The sequence below is a fragment of the Pteronotus mesoamericanus genome, unplaced genomic scaffold, assembly GCF_021234165.1.
Source record: "Pteronotus mesoamericanus isolate MK-2021 breed Mesoamerican mustached bat unplaced genomic scaffold, CSHL_Meso_final contig_2, whole genome shotgun sequence".
Lineage (NCBI taxonomy): Eukaryota > Metazoa > Chordata > Mammalia > Chiroptera > Mormoopidae > Pteronotus > Pteronotus mesoamericanus.
Genome location: NW_026555084.1, coordinates 1284633 through 1311876, shown reverse-complemented (window position 1 = coordinate 1311876; position 27244 = coordinate 1284633). Strand labels below are relative to the sequence as shown.

At 36.7% G+C, this 27244-nt stretch overlaps 1 protein-coding gene across 1 annotated transcript in view; it reads left to right on the top strand.

The window, feature by feature from the left end:
* Positions 1 to 27244, top strand: part of RANBP17 (RAN binding protein 17) — a 236178-nt gene that overhangs the window by 45229 nt on the left and 163705 nt on the right. The window contains exon 14 of the mRNA XM_054568057.1: positions 2132 to 2267. Within this exon, the coding sequence (XP_054424032.1) occupies positions 2132 to 2267 (136 nt within the window). The remainder of the gene's footprint in view (positions 1 to 2131; positions 2268 to 27244) is intronic.

The following is a 27244-nucleotide window of genomic DNA, read 5'->3' as shown; positions in this document are numbered from 1 at the left end:
AATCTTTGGTAGTAGGAAAGAGGACAGTAGTTATATTTTACTGAAATATGAATTTATATTCAAAATAAGATGATTAAATGTTGACATAGCCTTAATATTATATTAACCATGAAAATGTTTAGAAAAATTATTTAATAAAATTTATTGTTTAATAAATTACTTAATAACATAAAAAAATAATCAAGATATATTCAGTGAGATAGGGCAATGGAATAGAATGAGGGTTCAATAAGTAATCTGAATGCATAAATGAACTGAGTGTATTGATAAAGGGTAATTCAAAATGGTGAGGAAAAGATATGCTACACAAGAAAGAAATGATGTTTAAGTAGCTGAGTAGCCATCTGGGGAAAAATGATAGTCAATACCTCACAAAATGTTTAAGATAAGTTCAAATATATCACGCAGGTAAATGTTAAAAAAATGAAATGTAAAAATACTCCAGATTCAGTTAAGACCTTGTTATGCAAATCCATAAAAGAAAAATTGATAAAATTTTCTGCATAAGAAAAACAACAAAATCTTCTGCATACATTAAAAAATACAATAATCAAAGTCAAGAGACAAATGAAAAATGAGGAAAAATACTTGCAGCTCAATCACAGGCAAAGGGCCCCATTTACTAATATATAAAGAATTTGTAGTAATCAGCAATGAAAAGACACCCAGTAGAAAAAAATAGCAAAGGATATGAACAGGTCACAGCAAAGACATAAATATGGCTAAAGTACATGGACAAATATAAAAGTTTATATTCTTTAAGCTCGTAGTTTGACTTTTAGAAGTATGTATTGTAACAGGTATGAAATGGTGTGTACAAGATTGTTAATTGCAGAATTTCTGTAACAGCAAAAAATTACAAACAACTTTAATGTCTGTCCATCAGTAGTGTAATGTTTGAAAATATTATGGTATATTCATGTAATGGAATGTTTAACAGCCGCAAAAGAGGATGAAGAAGCTCTTTATGTCTAATACGGAAGGGTCTGTGAGATGTATTGTCAATCCAAAAATGCTCGGTTTAGAACCATAGGTATAATATGCTCCATATTTTTAAAGAGTTGGGAGGAGAATACATAGTCGTATTTGCCTGTACATACATTTATTAGCATCCTTGGAAGGACACATAAACTGCTAACCGTGTGCACGTATGCGTCTTGTGTGCAGGCATGGCAGGACGCAGGGGGGTCAGGGCTGGGCTTCGCTGCCTCTGTGCAGTTTGAGGAGGGTGGAGAAGGTGCTGCTTCCTCAGCAACCTCTACTTTGTCACTTAAAAAGATTGTCACAGTGTCCTGGCTTTGCTTAGCACCAGGTACTTGGTTGCCATGCACTGGAACATTTTAGTGATGGTAGGTAGATGATAAAAGGATTTCCTTTGAAAATTCTAGACTAAACTTTTCATTATACCGAATTAAGTGTTTTTTTCCTCTAGGAAATTTAACTCAACCTTTAGTTTATGATTTTCTGATTATAATAATTGCATACTGTGTTAAAATATTTGATTATGTTAATAAGATCAACTTGTAATTTATTTCAGGTAAAATTTTTATTGTTCATGAAGAAAGTGATATAACTTGATGGGTGCACCTCTTGATATTTTTTGTATTTTGAATCATGGGACCCCAAAATATATTACTAAGTAAAAATACAAGTTTTAATGAAAAAGTAAAACCCAAAACTACATATTCAGTGTCATTCTTTTTTTTACTAAAATTTTGTATATACATAGATATTAACATACACTGTGTATTATATTCAAAATAACCTTATTTACTTACATGTATATTATATATGTATATGTCATATGTATTTAAATATAACTTGTAAAATACTACATGTGTCTGTGTAGGTTTGTATGCTTGTATGTGTGTGTATATATATATATATATATATGTGTGTGTGTGTGTGTGTCTTAGAAAAAAAGACTAGAAAGAATTAGACCAAATTGTAGTGTTTCTTAATGATAGGATTTTAGATGGTTTTAAAAAAATATTTTCTTTCTAAGTTTTTGTATTTTTCCACTTTTTACAGTAATTATATATTACATTGACAGTAAATGTTTTCATGTATGTTTTAATGCTGTTTTTCTAACAATTTTCACTGAAGCTTTTTTTCTTTCCTTCATGAAAAGAGTTTTTCAGCTAATATCTTTAATGGATACCGGATTGCCTCAGTGTTCTAATGAGAAAATAGAGCTTGCAATTCTGTGGTTCTTGGATCAGTTTCGTAAAACATATGTTGGTGATCAGCTTCAAAGAACCTCAAAGGTAGGTTTTTACTAGAGATTCAAAAAAATGTTTTTGAAGATGAAGAAAGATATTCACATGTAACAGCTTAGAGCTGAATGATATATTTGGGCAATTTCTACATAAGAAATTTAATTGATCAATTGAAATCAATTGATTAATTGGCATTGAAGGCAATGTGAGATTAATTTGCTCATTTTATGCCTGGATTTACTATTTTCTTTGAAGACTGATTGACAGAGTTAGTGAATGTTTTTTATGTGACTGCTCATTAAATAGTTAAGATTATTTTAAAGATCTTGATGGATTTTGCCTTACTGTATTGTATTTCATGCTTTAAAACATAAGATTAACTCTTAGTAGTTCTGGGTTTTTTTCTGGACACATTTATTTATGTGACTTCCAGTAGGTTTTTTGCTCACTCCTTGGCATTTTTTGCATGATGGCTTATGACAACTAGGAGAGATATGTCTTTGGGAGGTCACAGTTAAATTACATTAGTGTGGAGAACACTTGTCCTGTGATCACTGAAAGCTGAGCATCAGCGAACAGCGATGACTTGACCCAAAGGCATGAGGGATTACTGAGGGCACGTATGTGAGCCCTAGCCAGGTTTTCAGTGGTACTTGGGACACTGCGTGAGATCTTTGAGATTTTTTTCTTCTTCCTGGAACAGTAACTCCTTCCAAAACTTCTCTGTAAGAAGTCCTACGAATATTCTTATCTCCTTTGGATTTATAGTTTGTATTAGAAATGGGGAAAAAAGTCTTTCCTACTTGAAAATTCTAGAATAAGCTTTTTATATTAAACTGAGGGTTTTTGTGCCCTGGGAAATTTTAGTTTTAACCTTCATTTATGATTTTCTGTGAGTAATAGTTGTATAGTAGTATGAAAAAAAATATTTGTTTGATTTTGTTAAGATCATCCTTTAGTTTATTTCAGGTAGTCTTTTTGTTTGCTTTTTAAGAAAGAGATATAGCTTGATGCTTTCTATGACAAATACATTGTGATGTTTTATTGCCATTTATGATTAATATCAATAATATTTTCTTAGAATTAAGCTGCTATTGAATGAGACCATTAGGGAGAAAAAAGAGTAGCTAGAAATAAATGCATAAGGTTGAGACTAAGACAAATTAGAATCAGACAGAAATTATAAGTTATAAAATTGACATAGGGTGCCTCTTTTAAAATCCTAGTTGTGTCGCTCAGAAGTTGAATGTAAATTGAATTATGATTGTCTTGTTTTAAATGTACCCAGAGAATTTGTTTTTTTGCTTTGCAAAAGTAGATACTCTGGAAACATTACTTACTCAGTATCCATTTGGCCTGGGTGTTAAATCAGAACAGTATAATATGGAGTAGAAAAACCTTCAAATGTTGTGTTTAAAGTACTGGAAAGAAATTTCTAAAGTAAGAATAGTTGTTTTAGGGCAATGGGACTTGGAAAATACACATATGCATCTCTTAATAGAAGGTAATTGTGAAAAAAATGAATTCTAGAAGGTCTCTTTTTCTTCTTTGAAAGAGCTTACACATTAGGAAAAAATAAACATATCATCAGACTAGCTTTGTTTCTTGTGGTAAAACTTCAATATTTTTGGTGTACCCATGTTTTCAGAGAGCTTAGGCCTAAGTGGATGTTCTTTCCAAGCATTTCTGCTGCATGACCCCAGAGTGAAGCCGAAACTTGCCGCTCTTCTTTTTCTCTGGCCGGTGAGCCACGCCACCTGGATAGGACTGTTGTCCGAGGTCATTAACACGGGCCTGACCCCCTCCTAGGACCTCGTCATGCTCTTCCTAGTCCTCACAGCAGCCCGAGAGGTTGGAAGTATTATGCCCATTTAAAATGAGAGAGCTGACTGTTTCGGAGTTTTGTAAGTCCCCTACACACTATTTTTCTGGCATCCAACTAAGAACGACTAGATGGAAAATATTTTTTGGTTAGTGTATTGTTGTATTTCAAATTGTGTCCAAAAAGAGGAGAGTGGTAGGTAACAAGAAGTGAATAATGTTTAGTGTGCACTTACTTTGTACCAGGAACTGTATTGAACACTCTAGGTGCATTATTTCATTTAATCACATTGTGTAGAATATGACGTCATGAAGTGCTTCCCGGTCCCTTTTCTACCTGTCACCAGCTTCATGCGTCCGCACTCCACGCTTGGGCTGCGTACCTTACGCGTGCCAAGCTTTTTCAGCTCCTGCTGCATTCTGCACTCTCTGTCAGTTGAGGACCTTTGAACAAAATGTTTCTTCTGCTTAGGACCCATTTCTTTTAAATCCAGCTTCTACCTCCCAGCCTTACTCTGTTAACTCCGACTTACCTTTCACGTCCGACTGCCATCCTTTAGGATGCCCTTCTTAACTCAAGGTCTGGGAGAATTTCTCTTCTCTGTGCTCCCTGGCACCTGTGTTTCCTATTTTGCATTGTTACATTGCATTGCAATTACACGTATCAGTACAACGCAGGTGGGCTATAATTTGGGTCAGGACTGTTTCTGCCTTTTTTATTGTTTTTACCTCCAAGTGCTGGCATATTGCTTGTATGGTCTCGGCTACACAGGGGTCGAATGTATGTATTCAGTAGAACTCCACAGGAAGTGGGTCTAGACTTCGTGATACATTATTTTCAGGTAATTAAGGGTAATAAAGGAAAATGATGCTGATTTCAGTGAAATTACTTGGCAGTTTTAAATGAGATATACTGTTAAGCATCTTGAAAATCTTACAAAAGCCTACATATGCAAATAATATAATTTTTAGAAATAAGTGTTTCAGGAACTAAGGTGGAATCATTGAGGAGTGCTGAGTGATGTATACAAGTACGTGCTATAAGCGGGAAGGAAGAATCATCAATAGTAGCTGAAGGCATCTACTTAACAGTTAGTCTCTGCCAAAGGCTTCGCACAGCACTTGACAAGCATCTAATTTTATTTCACAAAAACTCCATGGAAATAGTTCTTTTTATTAACACCCACTGTCACCTCTTTTTACATATTTGGAGACTGAAGCTTGGAGTGAGTAATTAATGTGTATAACTGGTTGAACTGGATTTGAACCCAGGAGACCTAATAATAGAGTCCGTGCTGATAACCTCTTTGCTAGACTAACGAAGAAAGAGACGACTCAAAGTACTAAAATCAGGAATGAAGTAGGAAACAGAACTATTGACCTCACAGAAATAAAAAAGATTGTAATGGAGTATTATGCACAGTTGATGCCAACAAGTTAGATAACTTAGATGAAATCAACAAATTCCTAGAATGATATAAACCACTGAAACTGAATCAAGAAGTTATACAAATCTGAACAGACACACAACTGAAAAGACTGAATTACTCATCAAAGATTACGCACAAAGTAGGGCCCAGGCGCAGGTTGCTTCGCTCATGAATTCTAGCAAACATTCAAAGAATTAATACCAGTTCTTCGTAAATGCTTTCCAAAAAATGGAAGATGAGGAAACAATTCCCAGCTCGTTCTAAGAGGCCAGTTTACACCAATACATCACACAAAAAAACAAAACTCACCAATATCACTTATGAATACAGATGCAAAAAACTCAAAAAATACGAACAAACTGAGTCCAGCAACTTCTAAATGCTTTCCCTTGTGATCAGGAGCAAGACAAGCACATCCCTTGTATTAAACATTGTGCTAGACGTTCTGGGCAGGAAATTAGGCCCCAATTTCCTAGATTGGAAAGGAGGAAGCAAAGCTTTCTGACATGGTTTTTTATATAGAAAATCCTAAGAATCCACTAAAAACGATTAGAACTAATTAAAAAACATTAGTAAGTTTGCAGGATAGAAGATCAATATAAAAATCAATGGAATTTCTATAGACTTGACGTAACCAACCTGGAAGTGAACAAAACATTCCATTTACAGTAGCACAAAAAATTAAATACTTAGGAATAAATTTAACAAAAGAAGTGTAAAACTTATAAACTGAAAAACTACAAAACATTGTTGGAACAAATTAAAATACAATAAATGGAAAGCTATCCCGTGGTCATGATTCAGAAGACTTAGTATTGTTAAGATGGCATTACTCTCTCAGTTGATCTACAGCTTCAACACAATATCCCAATCTTAGCTGTCTTTGCAGGAATCGACAAGCTTATCCTAAGATTTATATGGAAATTTAAAATACCAAGAATAACCGAAACAATCTTGAAAAAGAAGAACACTGCCCTGTCAATTTCCAAACTTACTACAAAGCAATAATAATCAGACCGTGTGTGGTACTGCCGTAATTATGGATCTATAGGCCAATGAAATAAAATTGAAAGCCCAGCTGGGAACCCTCACATTTGCAGTCAGTTTATTTCGACAAGGATGCCAAGACAGTCCCATGATGAAAGAACAGTCTTTTCAACAAATGCTGCTGGGGACACACGCAAAAGAATGAAGTTGAACCCCTATCTCCCACCATACACAATAATTAAGTCAACATGAATAGGACTTAAACGTAACAGTTAAAACTACGAAACTGTTAGAAGAAAACATAGGAGTAAATCTTTAAGACTTTGGATTGGGCCGTGGTTTCTTAAATACAACACCAAAAGCACAAGCAACCAAAGGGGAAAAAATAGGTAAATTGGACTTCATTAAAAATTAAAAACTTTTCTGCTATAAAGGACACCGTCAAGAAAGTAAAAACACAACCCATAGAATGGGAGAAAACCTGTGCAACTCATTTATCTGACAAAGAAAGATAAAGGACTTGAATCTAAAATATATAAAGAGCTCTTAAAACACAATAATAAAAAGATAACCCAATTTAAAATGGAAGAAGGGTTTGAATAGACATTTCCCCAAAGACACACAAGTGGCCAGTAAGCGCATGAAAAGATGTTTAACATCATTGTAATTCATGGGAAATTCCTGTCAATACTTTAATGAGATGCCACCTCCCACCCCCTAGGAGGGATATAATCATAAAAACAGATAATAACAAACATTGGTGAGGATGTGGAGAAGTTGGACCTGTTCTTACAGTGCCGGTGGGAGTGTAAAGTGCAGCTAGTTTGGAAAACAGTCCTGCAGGTCCTCCAAAAGCTGCTGTATGATTCAGCACTTCCAGTCCTTTGTATGTACCCAAGAGAAATGAAGACACACATTCACACAAAACTTTTGTACAGCTGTTCACAGAAGCATTATTCCTAATAGCCATTAAAAAGAGAAACCCCAATGTCCATCAACTGGAGAGCAGATAAATAAAATGTGGTATATACGAAAGTGGAATATTATTTGGTCATAAGTAGGAGTGAAGTAGTGCTACAATATGGATGATCCTTGAAAATGTATTGCTTAAGTGAAAGAGGCCAGCCCCAAAAGAACAAGTATTGTGTGATTTCATTTATGTGAAATTTCCAGAATAGGCAAATGTATAGAAACAGAGTAGATTATTGGCTGCCTAGGAAAGGTGTCGCTTAATGGTGTTGAAAATATTCTCTAATTGATAGTGAAGATGGTTGCAAATGTGTGTGGATATACTGAAAACCAGTAAATCATATGCTGTAAATATCTGAATTTAGGTGAGTGGTTTTCAGCTATTACCAAAATAAGACAAAAACTCACTTTTAAAATGAGGGAAAGAGTTAAATATATCAAAAGAAGATATCTAAGTGGCTAATAACCACATAAAAAGACGCTCAACGTTGTTAATCATCAGTGAAATCTAATGAAATGCCAATGTAAATCTGCTAAAATGGCTAGACATGAAAAAGATTGATAAAACCAAGCCTCGATCACGTGGACTACATGACACAATCATATGTTGCTGGCGGAGGTGTAAATTGATGTGAACTTTTTGGAAAACTATTTGATGATATCTACTAAAATTGAACATAGCCCACCCTATAACTCAGCCATTTCATTCTCAGGGATAAATCCAGAAGAAATGAGTTTATATGTCCGCCAAGTGACTTGTACAAGAACATTCATAGCAGCTTCATTTATAACATCCAAGAACTGGAAACCCATGTCCGTAAGCAGTCGAATGGATAAATTAACATATAGCCATATGGTGTAATATTACACAGCAGGAAAACAGAAGGAAAAGCATTTTGCTGCATGCAAAAATTTGGGTAAATTTATGATAAGCAATTTAACCATGATGATAGATGAAAAAAGGTTAGACACACGTGTATATACTTTATGATTCTACTTCATTTATCACAGTCAAAATTAGCTCACGGTCATAGAGGTCAGGACGGCGGCTGCCTTTGGGTGGGGAGAGTGTATCAACAGGAGAAGCTGAGCAAGGAAGCCTTCTGGGAGCTGTAAATACGTCCATCTTGGTGGGGGCGACCTGAGTGTGTGCATACGTAAACATTCACTCCGCTCAGAATGATCACGTAAGCACCTTATTGTTTGTATGTTATGCCTCATGAATCAGAGAGAAAAATAAGAACAGCAGATTAATATTAGTTCCAGGAAGAGGAATTGAATGACTACTAGAACATTTTTTGTAAAGAAGGATAAGAGATTTTTGTATTGATTAAAAAGGACTATGCCAGCCTCCAGCACAACGAGAGAGAGGAGATCCTCACCAGGACGCAGGAACTCACATTATCGGGGAGGGAAGAGTGGATTCTGACAGCCCCCACGGAGACGAAACAGGGCCTGTTCGGACGACTGGGAACCACAGCCGCACTGGCCCTCCCCGCTGTGGCGCTGGAACCAGTGGGCGGGGAACAGTGCCCTCGCAGGTCTCAGGAAAACCGAATTCCAACCTGAAACTTGATGTCCAAACTTAAACATCATTTTTAGTCAAAGCCTCAAACTTTACTTCCCTTACGTTCTTTACCATGACGCTCCTGGAAGCTGTGTTCCACTGAATTAGGAGTGTAAACCCAGAAACGAGAAGGAAGGCGTGGGCGGGGCCTGGGAATCGGGGAATCCAGTGCAGGAGAGACGCAGGGGGCTTTCCCAGCGGGGTGGCCCAGGGGTGCTCTGGGGTGACCGCGGAGCCTCCGGCCGGGAGACCAGTCAGTTTAGACCGGAACAGGTGGGAGGTCGTTGGTTTTTCTTTTCTTCTGTGGAGGGACTGATTGATTCCCCAGCGTGCTGGGTTACATGCACAGGAGTTGGAGGGTTTCACAGATCTGGGATAGAGGTCAAGGATCAATTTGCAATAGGTAGAAACACAGAAAACTCAGGTAATTTAAAAGTGAGTCCAACTTAATGTTTGTACAAGAAACGAGGTCCAATTATAGTAGAATTATGTAGCTTACCTGTGAAGGATAGTTACATCATCAAAAATATGTTAGGGAGTCAGAAGAGAATGTCTAAAATTCAAAATTGAAGAAATAGCTGGATCAGCCTGTTATTTAGAAGAATGGATGAAAATAGTGAAGGAAAGATCTAAAAGAGTTTAAAGTGGGTTTACTGAGTTTTGGATCCGACGTGTGGAGGAGGATGTCAGAGGATAGCAGGCTTTTTATTGTTACCACTTGATTTTTCCGTGATGTGTATGTATAATATTCTAGAAATACAAATTAACTTGGACAACTACAATGTCATTGTAGACATGCAGTGATAATGGTGGCGCACGGTGTCATGGGGGCACAGAGCCGGTGAGCATGTAACTGACGTATGGACAAGGATTTTTTAGGCGGGAGGAGGGAGGCACCTGGGAAGGGAGACGCAGGCGGTCACGTGGGGCCTGCCCGGTATCGAGAGTGCCAGGAGTCTAGGTGGAAGGTGTAGCAATTCTACACGCTGACCAGGCTGTGCCTGACTAAACAGATTATTTCTGAGATAGACAAATAATCTGCTCTAGAGTTCACTGACAGTGTAATTACTCTAATCCGGCAAGCTCTTGGAATAAAATGTGCTAATCAAAAGTGCAGCTAATTGATAAACTGTATATGTAAATAGATCACCCATTTAAAATATTCAGATACAAATTAAAACTCTACTAAATATAATAGAGTATTTTTTAGAGTATATCAGAATTTGTGCGGTATTTTTCTTTTGTATTCATCAGTTCTCTGGTAAATATTAGTGCTTTCTTTGAACTCATATAGCAGATGCCACCATTTACCATAATTACTAATGGCTTCAGTTATTGAGAATAGTTACACATATTACATTTTAAAATTTGATATCCTTTCATTTTTTGGGAAAAGTTTAAATTTTCAATCCAATTAAAATTAGAATTTAAAATTAAATAAGGAAGAACCATTTTTAAACACACACACACACACACACACACACACACACACACATCTTGGCTTCTGAATATTTACCAAGGGTTGGAAGTTTCGAACTTAGTTTTTATATCCCTTTATTTATTCAAGCCAACCCTACCATAAACAACAGTTTTGCTTTGCTTGGTAACAAAAATCTCACCAGTAAATGTCCAAAAGTTGGTTTAAATGTGCTTCTTGAGATCTTGGAGTGCATTTTCCTTTAAAAACAGATCCACAAAGACCTATTTAATCAATGACACTGATAAGCTGTAGTATTAATAGAAGTCGAGTTTGGCCTCTGCAACTGCAGCATCAGAAATTGAGGAGAAAGAGAGGTCCCTTTCCCTCCTAGGATTTAAAATTTGACATAGGCAGGTTAGTCCCAGAGATTCTGCTCTCCTTCCCTCGCTCCCAGTTTTGACGTCCTGTCCAGGCAGCCCCCACGGGCGGGGGGGGGGGGTTTCGTCGCCGGACGCGAGCGGCGCTCCCCTTTCTCCGTCACCGCTCCACACGCAGCAGCACCGCCCCCCACCCTTACACGTTTGCTTTCTCTCCAAATACCGAGTATCTACCAGATGTCAAAAAGAGAGCATTCCAATGAGTGTATGAATGAATTCTCCTAGGGAGGATTTGCCTTTTGTAAAGAAAGTACTTACTAATGCCGGAGAATTTCAAATGATATAAGAAAGGGAGGAAAGTAAAAAATCAGGTAGTGTTGAGGCTGCCTTAGATCCAGGTTCTGTCTGTCTTGAGAGTCTGCTGCACTGTTAAGTTTCCTGCCTCCCTCCCCGTCCTCTTGAATCTCGCTATTTCCTAAAAACGTCCAGCATGCCTTTCAGGAGGGCCCTCAAGGCACGGGGACGGTCGGGAAGCCGGAGGGAGTGAGACGGTACTTTACACAGGGGGTGACCGGCGGATGTTCAGCCGTTTAGATCTGCCTGGGTTAGTCTGGGTTCCCACTTGCCCCGGCATGATCGATAGGTCATTGCTCTACCTTTCATTCTCAAGTGTGTCCCCGTGTGGATAATAAATTATATGGTCCCTTGATTTACAGGTTACATGTTTTTAAATAGGATATGGTAGTAATTCACAAATGGGAAATAGCTTTATTAAGGCGAGGCAACGGATCCTTGGCTTTTGGCTCTCTGGCTCTTCATACCTGAGAAGCCTTGTTGATAAGCCTCATGAACCAGTGACATGTAATGTAAGCACATTGCAGCCTTGTAATTCTGTGGAATAACTTGGAGTTTACATGAAGACAGTAAGTGCCCATGGATGTATTTTCAAGCTATTCGGAATACAAATGGGAATACGTCCACGTCCGAGCATCATCTTTGCATGTAGACTCTTCCGTTGCTTTCTGCGGTGACTCCCCCTGTGAGCCGGCTTTCCTTCCCCTGCGCGTGCGCACACGGAGCAGCAGATGGCATTCTCTCCCTGCAGTCGGTAGGTCCTCCCGCATAGATCGTTTCTAACAGGCACTAGTGAATTGAGTAGGAGCGCACTTGAGTAATGAAACAACAACAAATCGGAACAGCGACTTCAGCGGACCGCTGTAGCTAAAAGTGCAATCCAATGTTGAAATAATGTATTTTGCTGCTTTTTTTGGTGCTTGGATATAGTTCAGTAGGCCAAGTGTGCCTTTGTACTTGATAATGATTTTAGGGAAAAGCATTTAAGAAATTCAATCACCAGAAAACTTTTATGCATAGAATTTTTGCTTTGGTGAAAAATAAATAGGATTTTTAAAACTTTTTAAACATTTAAAACATTTAAGCATTTAAAAATGTTTCAGTGTGGTCAGTGTGTCATGCAGGTTATAGGGAAAGAGAGCCTTAAAAAGTTAAGATTATCTTTCGATGTTTGAATGTTAGAGAATAATGATCAGTGACTTTTGGCATTTTCACCAAGTGTTTTAAAACTTTCTGACTTTAATCATACAGTGTTTTCACATTTGCCGTGTAAATATATCATCACCTGTCACTGTCATAGAGCCTTATTAGAGCTAGTTAGGGTCCCCTTCTTAGAGAATGGGTAGTGCATATAGTCCAAATTAGCGCTTACATGGCTGTATTTTATTGGTCATGGATTTGTTTTTCAGTAATCATATTAATACATCGGTATTCAAAGAGGCTCTTTTTTTTTAAAGATTTTATTTATTTTTAGAGAGGGGAAAGGGAGGGAGAAAGAGAGGGAGATATACTTCGAAGTGTGAGAGAAACATCGATTGGTTGCCTCTCTCATGGGTCACAGCATGAACCAAACCTGCAACCCAGCCATGTGCCCTGACGGGGAATTGAACTAGCGACCTTTTGCTTTGGGGAGATGGTGCCCAACCCACTGAGCCAGATGTGCTCTTTTTAAAAAACATGATTTCTTTATACTCTTTCCCACTTAATTTGTCTTATATGATAATATGTATTAGCTATTTTAAAAAACCACATTCTATGTCTCTGCTTAACAGAAAGTTGAACACAGCAGATAGAAAGCCTGCTTATTTTATTTTTAAAATGTCTCTGCTTTATAAATGGATTTGCCAATTCATACTTTTAAGTATGAACTCCCTAAGTGCATTTAAGTGTTGATTCAAGAGCATTAAGTACTAGACAAGGAAGTTTGGAGCAGAAAAACCTAAAGTTAAAATCTTAGCCACCATTAATAATTGAAATTATGAAGCAAAAGAAGTATAGGATTTAAATGAGAAAACATGGGATTAGATTTTTTTTTAACCAACTTTTATTATTTATCACATTATTTGGCATCGAATCTTACGTGACCTATACGTAATTTTGTAATTCGTTATACATATTTTTGTTAAACCCTCACTGTCTCCGTTGTGCCCAGCATTATGTTAGACACTGGAACAATACAAAGATAAGGTTTCTTTGTGATTACTTGATGAATTGTGTGCTTACCCACAGAGAAATTTTAGTCTATATTTCTTGTTTTTATTTATTTTTAATGATTATAAATTCTAAGGCATTTTAAAATTTGACATCTGTGAACAAAATGCCCAAAGTAAAAATTCCATGTGTGTTGACAGATTATGAATGACATGTTTTGGATTGTTATCTTGATTAATTTTTTAAAAGGAAGATGGAAGGTAAGAATTTCTTTGGGTGGTGGCTTATAAGTTTTCTGCCTCTGGTGTATTTATCCCAACTTACTTTCTGATGTTTGGAACTTTCCTAATGATTTAAAGAAATTCTTGTGATGAGAATAAACAAATTATCATGTGGTATGTGACTAAGATCTATCTCTGAAGAATTTCAGCACTAAAGGACACTCTTAATTTAAAGACGTTGTAGTTTTAAAATTTTGCAACTGAGAAATTCCTTTTCTGCCCCCATTGGCCTGTAGATTTATTCATAGTCATTGGGTCTCATGGAAGTCATGGCACAAGACAATAGATCTTCCCTCACAAATCGAAAGGTGAAGTATGCAATATACAGTCGTTTCCCTGAGAAAGACCTCCCATAATTTAAATCACATCTGCAGTTCATTTTACACACACACACGCGCGCACACACACAATAGACCTGCATTTATTTAATAGTTCTTCTAGGATAATGGAAATTTAGAGAATCTACTGAATACCTCATTGAACACTTTGTATGGTAGAGATGGGAAACCTAGTTAATGGGATCTTGGGGTGGAATCTGCTGTCTTAAAAATATTTCAATCTCTTAAAAGACACCCATCAGTAAAAACATATTACTAACTTTGGCATTTCAATGATAGAGGTATATGTAAATCTTCTGCTAAATTTCTTTCCAAAATGTGTTCACCTGTGTTACTGGTGCTAAAATTAGTTCTCTTTCTTACTACTTAGTGTCAAAGTGGTTATCAATGAGAATCTCTTACTACACCCCTGAAAGTGTTCTCTTCCTTCTGCTCATAATTGCTGAGGTCGCTCCTTGAAGGGAATCAGGATGAGATAGGATCCATCCTACTGCTGCCATGGAAACCCTGAAGCTACTCAAAATTTGTAAATCATCCACCCCATATCTTTGTGCCTTTTGCTCCAAGGAATACTTAACACCTATTAGATATTGTGATGATCAGCTGGAATGATAATAAAAGTCATTTTAGTTACCAGTTTGTAAGTAAATGTGGTTGAAATATTTCCAATAGAGTTTTAGCCTTCAAAATAGTGATCCTATAGAGTCATATGTTCCCTATAAAATTTTAGGAGGAATATTACACATTTTTAATCATTAAAAATTTTAAATCATTTAGTCATTCTTTATAAGTTCTCTATATCAATTACTTTATCACTTAAGTAAAAATACGTTGTGCATTTTTGGTAGGATAAGTATAAGAAAGTAAGCATAGGATATTATTTCCAAGGCACATCAATATTTGAAGAATAATACAGAGGAAATATAAAATATTAATTTGCTGTCTCTAAATTAAAATGACAGTTAATGTATTCTTTTAGGTTTTTTAATATTTTCAGATTCCTACTGGTTATATACATTTGGGAAATCCAGCAAAGCCCAATTAAAAGTGCTTAACTGTGTCTACGTCTGAATGGCACTGCCTTTGTTCAAATGATACTTTTAGGTAATAATTTAATGTGTAGCCTAGTAGGCAGTATATTGAATGAATTTGTTTAAATGTGTTGTCAAAATTTTTTCTCCAATTATACTGTATTTAAGTCTTATAAATTCAGGTTTTACTACACATAGATGCAGTGTGCATTTACTGTAGAGTCCTACTGATTTCAGAGAATATTGTGTGCTTATTATATTTTTATTTTATCAAACTAGCTACTTCCAGGTTTTGCTATGTTAAGCCCCTCTTCTCCATGTGGCAGTAAACTAGATAAATAAAAACCTGAGCAGTGTGGATTATAATAGTTAATGTTTCTATTCCATCTGGCCCATTTATTTTTTTTCTTTCCTGTGAAAAAGCCAAAAAAAAATTTTTTTTAAGCTTAAACAAAGGGTAAACGAGCATTCAGAATGAGGCTCCTTTACTGTCCTAATGATTAATGATCACTGAACACTTTTGAAAGATTAGCATTTTTCAGAGCTGCTAAAAAAATATACTGTTTTATTTAATTACAAGAAAGTAAAGGCTCTCCACACTGACAGGTGGTGGAAATTAGCAGGCAGTTTTGAAATTGTGCTGTGCACAAGAAATTAGATCTCATTTTAATTCTGCTTTTCTCAACTAGCAAATGAGGTTAATGCCATACATATTCAGCTGATATGGATGAAGAAATTGATATAAAGTAGATCAACATAGCTACAGGGCTAGATTAATTTATAGGTAAAGAGGCAGTGATAAATGAAAGTAATGTAGTAGTGGTCACTAAACTCTTCTGCCATGAGGGATTCAATAGCGTTAGTTGCTCATTAAAGGCGTTGTCAGGGCGCATCAAATCGAAATTTAAAAAGGAATAGCCAACTAACCCCTAATTATCAAAATACAGAAAATACTAATTATACCTTAATTAGCTTTTCTTTTAATGTACTGAAATTTGTTACTTTTTGTGTGGCACAAATGGATAGTTATATCAACAATAAATAGGTTGTTTTAATAACTTTCTTTTACCTCTGGGAAAACTACACTCCAATTTTTAATATGCAATAATGCTTCTCTCTAGCCTGTAGGAGATGAAAATTATTAAGTAGCTTTATTTTTTTGAAGATTTTACAGCAGCTTTGGGAAGAATTATTTCACCATGCATCAATTACTTTTAATTGAACTGAATATTTTTCAGATTGTACCAAATGCCTCTCATTTAAGTTTAGCAGTTAGGGTTTCAGAAAGCATCATAATGAGAACGGCATGTAACCTCTGTCATGTGTTATTATAAGATAAGGATGATTATTTATTCTTTAAAGAAGCAACCCAAGGTAGAAACTGCAAGGGTGGTCACCTTATTTATTTCTGGTAGGCAGTGTCGGAGAATTAGAGGCTCTACATTTTAGAAACTGTGCTTGTGGGTTCTTTTTCCTCCCTGAAATAGGATAGCCATCACACAGCCCGGTTAGGAGAGGATTTGTCTGTTTAGAAGAAAGATGCGGTGGTGTAGCGAGAAGCAGCTTGGGCTTGCAGTCAGCTGCCTCTCCTACTCTCGCTACTCTCAGAAAATCTCTTCATTTTTCTTAGTATAAATTTCCTCGCCTATCAACAGGAGAGATGCTTTTTACAGAGAATTGTGAGGATTAAGTAATATATGTGACAAGTACCTAGCATAGCATTTAATACAACACAAATACTCCCCCCCACCAAAAAAGCTCCTGTTACTGATTAAGAAAATAGGGTACATTTTTTTAAATTTATCTCTCTATAAATTTATTGTAATGAGAAGTCTCCTTGAAAGAATTTCATGTAATCTGACTCTTAAAGTATCTAATGTGATTCCTCATCTGTTTTGGAAACCAACTGATTTATCACAGATTGACTTCTATGTGGAGACTTTGGATGCAGTTCCTCTTTGGGACAGCTCTTTAGTAACTGTTGTATCAGCAGATAAACCAAGGTCATGCCTTTTCCTAATGCCAGGCAGAAATGGGAATGAAAACCAGATAGTCTTTTGAAAAAGGCAAAAGTGTGACTTCTGATGTGATCAAACCTACCCTTTGCTCAGAATCTCTGTTTTGGCTTCTGATGCTTCTGTTGGATTCCCCCCGTTTCGCTTCTCCTCCGCTGTCTTTCCGGGGTTGTGGTCCGGCAGCGCGCCGGCCACCAACGAGGCCTCTGACACTGGCCTCCAGCTTTGTCGTCTGTGGCAGTGAGATGAAATTCATAATACCTGTTGCTCTTTGGGTAATGGATTGTATCGGAATGTTTTGCCCGCGTCAGCTGTGTTGTATGCTTTGTCAAAAAAAAAACCAACCCAAAAACCTGATAAACAATTAAAACAGGAAAAAGGAGTGGATCTCCATAAGAGATAAGAGCAGGAGGAGTGTTTTCCAGTTTATCAAGATGTGAAGGCTAGTATTGCCTTAAAGCGCAAAAACTGCCAGCTTACTCATTAGAATTACGCGCGCTAACTAAATGTATGTGAAAGTATAAGGTGCAAAGTATGAAGCACTGTGTCTGTCTCTTGATACGAAAATGACAGTAGTACTTTTCACCTGTTTACAAACCACCCCAGGGCAAACAAACAAGCAAAAAAACAACAACAACAAAAACCCCCCACAAAACTAAACAGTTAAAACAGTAATTCTGAAGAGAAGGAAAATAGATGGGTTTGTTTCCCTGGAGGGTACACGAGGATGGGAGAGGATGTCAGAATTGAAGAAAGGAATTGTGGTCATCAGGCAAGGATTTCTAAGGTTAAAAAAGCGGATTCCAGCAGCGGTCTCGCGCTGAGACCCTGGGCCGCAGCATCAGTCCACCTGAGAGCTCGGTAGAAAGGCGGGTTCCCAGGCCCTATGGACCGAACCTGCCCGGACCTGCGGACACTGAGGCTGGGAGGGCCGGCCCAGCAGCCCGTGGTGCAACAGGCTCCTCCGGTGATGCTGATGCCGGAGAGTTTGAGAACCACTGAATTACTTGCTTGAAGAGAGATGCTCTGTCTTCATTCAAATCATCATAATGAACTTCTGTTTGCTTGCAACTCCCTTCCCCCCACCCTTAACCTGAATGCCTGCTCCTTTCTTGCTTTATTTTAATCTCAGTTCCAGTGTAGGGAAGGAGCAAGTGACCATTTGTCCGTTATGGGTCAAACAGTGTGCTGAAGTGCTCAGGGGCACGTGTAAGTTAATAGGATGTATGTCCTCTCCTAAAAACGAAAATGTATATGGTTATCCAAGGTACATATGTAATAAACTATGAATCATCCTTATCTTATCTCTATTTTTTAATGTTTATTTTTACATTATAAGTAATACTAAAATGAACTTATTTTAAAGGAATATGTTTTAGAGAGAAAATTGTTTTTAAATGAAATTTCTCAATATATTGATGCTTTTTTTTAAAGAAAACTACAGTCTGAACTAATACCTTGAACATAGTTCTCAAGTGTTGTAACCCTTCCCTTTTGTTGACATTTAGGTACATTATATTGCTGGCTATCTGTGGACTCATTAACTGTTAAAAATCAATACTTTTTAAAAAAAGTCTTTCAGACAATTGCAAGGTTAAATCAGAAGACACACTCTTCTCAGCTCTCAGACTCAGATTGTTAGGGCTTAATTCCCAGTTCTGTTTTTTTATTAGCCGTGTGATTTTGGACAAGCATACTATCTCTCTAAGACATTCTTTCTTCATCTGGAAAATAAGAATAGGAGCGCCTACCTCTTAGGAAAGTTTTGACATTAAAAGAGCACATATTAAATAGTTGGCACAGTACGTGATACAGTGCTCAATAAATGTTAGCTGCTGTGATGATGACGAAGGTGACAACGATGACAACAATGTGGCTGTCGCTTTTCTACCTCAATTTAACCAGTACACGGTATTTTTAAAGTTACAAAATGTTAGGGCCTGGAAGAGGCCGGGGTTTTAATTTAAATGAACACTTCCCAAGCCGTCTTTGTAGGTCACAGTCTCCTGACGACAGAATTGAACAAGTTAATGGTACTTTTTTAAGGAAAGGATTTTTTTGTTGTTAAATTTGAAAACGCCCGTGTACTGTATTTTTCTCTTAGAAATTGATAATGCATATTGGCATATTAAAGGTTTTAAGAAGGCCCTACCTTAAATAATCCTTAGCATTCATCAAAATTACTTAGCCATAGAAACCTTTCCTGTAGGGAGTACCTGCTTATGTTTTACAGAATACTGTCTCGGAGGTGCTATCTAGACCAAACCCTTTCTTTTATAGACTAATCAGCATCTCCTCGACCCCATTCCAACAGGATTTGGTGACTTATATAAGGTTACAGAGCTGGGCACACAGACTGGTCACTCAGTTTGGAACCCACAGCTCTTCCTAGTCCTGTTCACTTGCTTTTGTGATCAAGTTTGGATGTAGGAAAGAAAATAGTTTGAGTAGAAAATGGAGATGGTTCTGTTGCATAGGATGGTAAAGAAAGAGGCATGGGAGATAATTCCAATACAGTGCTTCTCCTGTTTGTCCGATTGTAAGGGAGTCTAGGATACTTGTTAAAAATACAGATCCTCAGACTCCTGGGTGCCCTGACTTATAGGTAGATGGTAAGTTATCATTGCTAGGTTATATGTGACTAGATCTAGATTTCGAGACATGGATCTTTATAAAAACTGTAAGAACCTTATGATCCTGAGTGATTAGAGAAGTGGTGTCATCTTTCTACATTGGCAAAAAGAAGATTAAAAATAGATCAGATTCAATGACAAGAAATGCAAATAAAACTCACTCTGTGTACACTCACACCTCGAAGTCTTGCATGTGTGAGGAGGAACGATACTGGCTTATTTGTTGCCTTGCCTTTAGCTGTTACTGAAGCAGGTATAACAGCCCGTCAGTTAAAGCAGTTGTGGCATCATTCAAAGCTGTACGTTTTCATCAACCCAACAGATTATTGGCAAGTTATGTTCAGTTCTCTTTTTTAGATTAGTAAATTAAATTCAGTTTTTACTTCTTTACCACAACTATTGATTGACCTTAGAACAGAATGCTTATAATTTAAACTTAAATCTAGGTCCTCTTATGTCAGAAAACCTAAGAATCTCTACACGAAAAATTTTGGGGAACTATGGATAATATTTGGAGTAATATATCCTTTATAGCTGACACCTGCCCAAGCGCTGTAAAGATGGTGAGAATTCTCAGCCAAGTAAGAATTAGCTCTAGTATATAGCTACATGTCTGCTTTCAGTAAGCAATCAGCCAAGTTCAGGAAGTCCAATGGACATCATTTGGCACCATATACAATTGTATATTGTCATAGACGAGGACTTTTATAATCTTGTGTGAGCATTTTATGTATTACAGGTGAAGTGTTTGAGAAATTTGTCAAATGCATAGCTTTTCTTTAAGACCTTACATTTATGATCGTGCTACATAGACATTTTTTGCCTTTAGCATTTTTTATCACAAATTTTCAATAGAATAGATTTTCTATTCTTTGACTTTCAAAGTAATAATACTATTATCTTTTATTCTCCAACTTTGTGACTTGTTTTTATTTCATGTTTTGCTTCAGAGAAACCAAACCAAAAAATAAATAGTTATAATTCAAGGTCCTTAAAAATACTCACATCTCTTGACCCAGTGTTTCATGTCTGGAAGTGTAGCCTGAGGAAATAATTTTAGTATTTTTTTCTTTTTCATTTTACTCTTCTATTGAATTTATTAGGGAGACATAGGTTAATAAAATTACATGGTTTCAGCTGTACAGTTCTATAATGCATCATCTGTACATTGTACTGTGTGTTCAAAACCCTAAGTCAAGTCTCCATCACCATTAAGCCCCCAGAATATCTACTCCCTTCCCACCCTTTTCTCTCTGGTAATCACCATACTGTTGTCTGTGTATATGAGCTTTTTTCTTTCTTTTGTTTTTGCTTAGTCCCTTCACCTTTCCCACCCTCTAATGAAAGCAAAACTTCATGTACCAAGGCATTCATTTCAATGATAGTTTAAAGAGTAGAAGGTTGATTAAATAAGTTATGGTATGTTACATTTTTTAAGGGCAAAAAATCAAATATTTTTTAAAGTTACCAAAGAGATTGGAGGATAACATATAAAAATGTTAATATTGCTTATCTCTGCGTCTGTGTACTTTCAATTACCTTCCACAGCCCCCCACCCCCAAGTAATTTTAAAATACAAGATCATAGATAAGGGACAATCTTTCTACATCAAGAGGGCTTAGAAATCTAAAAGTTTGAAAGATAGGGCGCTTGAAGGAGCCTCTTCTTTCTAAATTTAAATGTTAATTGATGTCATTCTCCCCCCCGCCCCCGCCCTTCCCTAAACAAGGCAGTGGATAAAAGGGTAAAGGATACTGGCAGGCAGGTACGCGGATGAACTAGCAAACAGGAGGAGTGGCGCAATGCGCGGGAGGGGTAACTGCAGTGTGCCGGAAACCCACTCCAGCGGATGCCAGCGTGAGCTCTGCGAGGTTGGGTGTTTTGGTCGTTTGGAATCTGGAATTTATATCATTCATATTCTGCTAAACAGCAGCTTTTCAACAGCTGAACTAGTTGAATATAAAGAAAGGCTGCTTTTCTCCTCTGGAGAATGGTGATGTCATAGTCGCAACGTGCCCAAAGTTGTCGTAGATGAAGAGTGGCGAAGACAGAATTCAGACCTAGGTGGGCCAGACTTCGAACCGCTCTCTCTGTGCATTCTTGTGCATTCTCGTTCCCACCTAAGACACGCTGTCTGAGTGTGGGACTAAAAGTTGTGTCTCAAGTTACATTGTCATCATTACCACTTTTGTACGTTGGAAAGGGATCATTTATCTTTTTCTAGCTCTACTAAAAGATAAGATTTCTCAGCATTTCTATTTGTTATGCAGAGGTTTCTTGAAAATTGAAAAGCGAATTGCCAGCTAAAAGAAAAAAAAAAAATTTCAGTTAAGTCTCAAATTACAGGTCCAAATCTTCAGTGAGTGTTTCTAGAATAGAGATTCCTCAAACTGCGTTGTACATAAGAATCTTGGGGGGAGGGGAGGGTGGTAAATGCAGATTCATATAATCCACAGAGATTCTCATGCAGTAGATCTGGGCTGGACCCATTATTTTAGTAAAGTACTCTTACTAATTTTGATGTATGTGGTCCCTGAACTACCTTTACTTGTCCAAAAGTTCTCCCTCCTAATCCGTAGACTGGATGTAATGCTAAGGGTGACAGATAACTTTATAAGTCTTCTCACAGAAGTATTTCTAGTTTGTTTGATTTAGATTGTTATTTGTCTCTTTGGCTTAGTGAAGTGCTATATACCCACTGTTATCCTAAATAAATGCTGGTTGATTAAACAATTATTTGATACCGATGTCTTTGGGCCTTTTATTCCACACTGTTGGGAAACCATATATTAATTCAATGTTCTGGTTAAGCTATTCACAGTACATTTTAGGAGCCATAAAAATGTGTGTGCCCTCCCTGACCTGACCGGTGTGGCTCCGTTGGTTGGGCGGCGTCCTGTAAGGTGAATGGTCGCTGGTTTGGTTCTCGGTCAGGGCGTGTGTGATCCATGTTTCTCACTCACATCGATGTACCTTTCCCTCATTTTCCCTCCCTTCCCTCTCTCTAAAAATAAAGAAATAAAATCTTTTTTTAAAATGTGCATACCCTTTGATCTAGTAATTGCCGTATCTGGAAGTGTATTAATTAGAAATTATCAGTCATTGCTTTGGTATTTGTAGGTAATAAATTTAGTATAAAAAGACAGTATGAAATCTGAAGTCACTTGAAAAATGCCTCATTTATGATAATAGAAACAGCACACAATACTAAATATGTAATAATACCCAACTATATGCTAAAAGAGGAATAGAAAGGACTTAGAAGGAAAGGACCCAAAATACTCATTTTCTTTATCTCTCATGACAGTTACAGAGCATTTTAAAATTTTCTTCTTTGAATGTTCCAGTATTACATGGTGGGACAAAAATAGGTTTACAGTCCTTCATATAAAAAATAATACAGTAATTAATAAATAATACAAAATTAAACTCTGCATTTTACCTACTCACAAGTGTAAATCTACTCTTGCCCCACCTTGTATTTCTTATTAAAAGGATTCCATCACAAGTAACCATTTTTTAATATCTTCACAACTGACTTGATTAAATAGTGAAAGTCTAAGGATTATCACAGTACTTTCTATCATACTTAGTTTTGCAATATACTATGAAGTCTGCCAAATGCATGTGAATTTGCTATTCATGTAAATTTGGTGTTTTAAATCTTATGCTGTTTCTCACTTTGTAGTTCCTCACTGACCTTGGAAAATTTTATTGTCATATGCATACCTTTTTTAATGTATTAGCATTCTGAATATAATTGTCAGGGTGGCGCAATTGTCATTTCAAGTAATTAAGACTACTTGAGCCATTCTGAGGTCGAACTATTTGTTAGAAGACATAAAAGCCCATGTATAAACCTTGGGTTTATGGCTTTAAAAAAAAAATGATTTCACTCTTAGGCATATCCATGTAAAATTACCTAAATGATTGCAGTTAAACTGTGTCCATTGTCACAGCATTTAAATGCTCTGTGTGTCCATACAGTAAGGAAAAGGTAAATGCACACAACAATAACGCCAGTACTGAAAGTAGAAGAAGGCTTTGATAACAATATTAATTCAGTGTTAAGCCCTTCTCGTTGAACAGTTTAATAGTCTTGTTGAGGTCCTTGAGGCATTTTAACTGCTGCTAATTAAAAATGGACCTACCAACTGGTCTGTTTTCTTGTGCTTTTACTTTTGTCTTAGCTGTCCATCCCAACACTTTTGCTGATGGGAAATTAAAATCATCTATTATAGTTTTAATGAAAAAAATGTCAGAGGAGCACAGGTGTCAGGGCTGTGGCGGTTAATTTGTATTAAATATCTTTTATTTTCAATGAGAAATTTCAGGGTATTTTTGTAACTTGTCACTTGTATTTTTGCAACTTGTCACTTGTATTTTTGCTGGAAATGTTCGTGAATCTAGATAGAGTATCCCATCTTAGGATATTTTACTTTAAAGTTTTTATTTATATTTATATTCTCTAATAGCACTGTCACGTTTACCACTAGAAAGGATCTTGACAAACTCTCTGCTACCTTGAGGCAGTTAAAAAAAAAATGAACCGTACTTTTTAATAGGGATGCCCTGTGAGAGTAAGTGACTTACTCAAGGTCTCATAGCTGGCAAGTGTTAGAGAGCAAACTAGAATCTAGGCTTCTATTATTTTCCTAATGTAGTAATTTTATTAAATTATTTTCTTGGATCATTACATTAATATATTTTTAACAGATACGGCTTATGCCAGTGTTCACCATTATTTAGTTTTTAAGTGTATTTTCATAATTGTAAATAAAATGCTAGTATTTCTTACAGGTTTTCTTTTTACCATTTCATAATATTTTTGCAGTAAAAAATTAAGCAATTATAAAAATAAATAGCCCGCTTTTTCTATTGACATAAGCTGGCTTTATTTTATACTGCTAATAACAGCACATTATGTTCAAGCATTGCAATTATTACTGAAATGCGCGTCCATTAACTGAAACATTAGGCTGAGTATATAATTACTGTCTAGAGCCAATTTCTTTGTGAAGCTGCATCTACAATGCTATTAAGCTATAAGCAATATTTGTAAACTAATATTTAAATGATTCAGAATTGATACCATCTTTTGCAAACTTAAAAATGAATAGTCTATACATAAATTGGTTTCTTACATGCTTAGAAAAATATGGGCATTCTCAAAGACGATTGAAAAACATGGGTTGAGATGAATGCATTTTAGTACACTTGCTATAACCTAATGCATATTAATCTTACTGAAGTCTTTTTTCCCCAAATTATTTTTATTGTAGTAAAATATTAAATTTATTATCTTACAATGTTTAAGTGTACAGCAGTATTAAGTACATTCACGTTGTTGCGCATCTGTCTCCAGATCTTTTTTCAGTCTGCGAAACTGAAGCACTATGCCCATTAAACAATAGGTCTTCATTCTCCCCTCTCCTTAGCCCTTGGCAGCCACCGTTATACTTTTGTCTCTGTGATTTTGACAGCTCAAGTACCCATAAGTAGAATCATACAGTGTCTGTCATTTCTGGTTGGCTTATTTCAATTAGCTAATGTTTTCAAGGTCAATTGATGTTGTGGTATGTGTCAGAGTTTCCTACTTGTTCAAGGCTGAAGACTATTCTGTTGCGTGTATATACCACATTTTGCTTATTCATTCATCTGTCAACAGACACTTGGGTTGCTCCCACGTTTTAGCTATTGTGAATAACGCTTCTATGAACATGGTATACAAGTATCTCTTCCAGACCCTGCTTTTCAATTCTTCTGAGTAGATACTCAGAAGTGCAATTGCTGGATTACATGGTAATTCTATTTTTAATATTTTGAGGAGCTGTCATACTCCTTTCCACAATGGTTGTACCATTTATACATCCTCACAAACAGTGCACAAGAGTTTCAGTTTCTCCACAACCTCTAGCTATACAAAACAAAATACATGTAAATTCTGTTCACAGTAAAACTGAAGTAGCTATATAATTAAGCTTTTTAACTCAGATGATCTTTTGGGCCTCTCAGTTCAAAATGTTTTTAAATCTGATTATTTATGTTGACTCTTGGAATCAATCTGAAGATATATTTCCAATAATAAGTACCACTTTTTCTTTTTTACTATTACGACAGTTAGAGGGGTGTTTTTTCACACCATTACATGTAAATACTTAACAGCTTCCTACACTGTACCTTTCTAATTTGTACAATTTACATGTTGCTCTAAGACATTATTTGATTTATCTGGCCCTACTAAATCCTCACACCAGAGCCTTGGCTTGGCACACACATCCAAGCCATACGATGAGGAGACAGAGTCAAGAGAGTTGCTGCCTAGTTTTGTCTCTAACACTAATGCCACATTTTGTAGTAGAACATGCTTCTATTTTAGTTTTGGAACCTGATATACTTGACTGGTGCCAGTCTGTTTCACTTAGGAGGTCTGCGGCCTTGGGCAATTTACCTAACTTCTCTAGATATCACTTTCCCTAAATAAAACACTCTGCAGGGTTGTCATGAAGGTTAGAGATACAAATACAAAGAGCTTCACACAGAATTCATGTCCTCTAAATCACAGTTACTGCTTTAGTTTTGCACCCTTGGGTGAGTTAGTCGTAGTCCAAGTCTCATTTAGCCCCCGTGAAGGAAAAAGGTTGAACCAGACCAAGAGAAATGGGGCTCAGGATGTTTGAATGATATGCTTACATTTTCATTTTGCAGACTTCTAGGAAAAGATTTGTAGTATTCCTCAGATTCTTAAAGTGGTTTTTAAATCTTTGAAAAGGATTACTATCAAATGAGGTGATCTCCAAGTTCTTTTCTAGTGATAAAGTGGTGTGGTTGTATGTTACACAGGCAGCCTCAGTGTGGCCAAAAGGGGGAAATTCTTTCTGGAAAAGACTTTTTAAATCAAGACCTTTGCTGTTAAAGGTAATCATTGTCATCTCCTGGCTTATGGTAATATGGAGTACTTGTATCAAATAACCTTCTTGCTGAATTATAACCTCTGGGTAAAGCACTAGACAATGACCCAGAGTAGGTGGAAACTGTAGACATTACCCTTTGAAAGAAAGGAATTCAGAAAGTTGGCTTTTTCCTTGAAGAAACACAAGTTCATGCAGTGCACAGGAATACGTACAGCTCAAGCAGAAATCAGATATCTTTTTTGATGAGTTAGAGGATGAAAATTAGGGTTGTCAGAGCAGCTGAAAGTTGAGAGGAATGCTAGAAAGGAAGAGTCACAAAGCGGGGAACCCCAGAATTTGTGTTCAGACTTTCCCATGTCCACACGGGGGCCAAGGCAGGACAGCACTCAGAAACGCTAACGGGCTAAGCAGCCATCTCAGCAGCTGCTGAAGATAAAACTAGAGCTCCGGTTCTGCTAAATGAGAGGAACTTGTTAAACACCTCAGGCTTATTATTGAAAATCTGGAATGGCCACGCGTAAGGAATATAGGTCACATTCTACGACTGACATTTTTGGGACAGGACCAATGCCAAACTGAACTAGACATGTTCAAACAAACCTAAAACAGGTCTATCAAGGTCAAGGTAGATTGACTAATTCAGTTGCCTGCAAGCATAAAACTCATTATGTTTTAGAGAAAGCTAATACAATACAGAATTCAGACATTATATGCAGTAGACATTAAAAAATGAAACA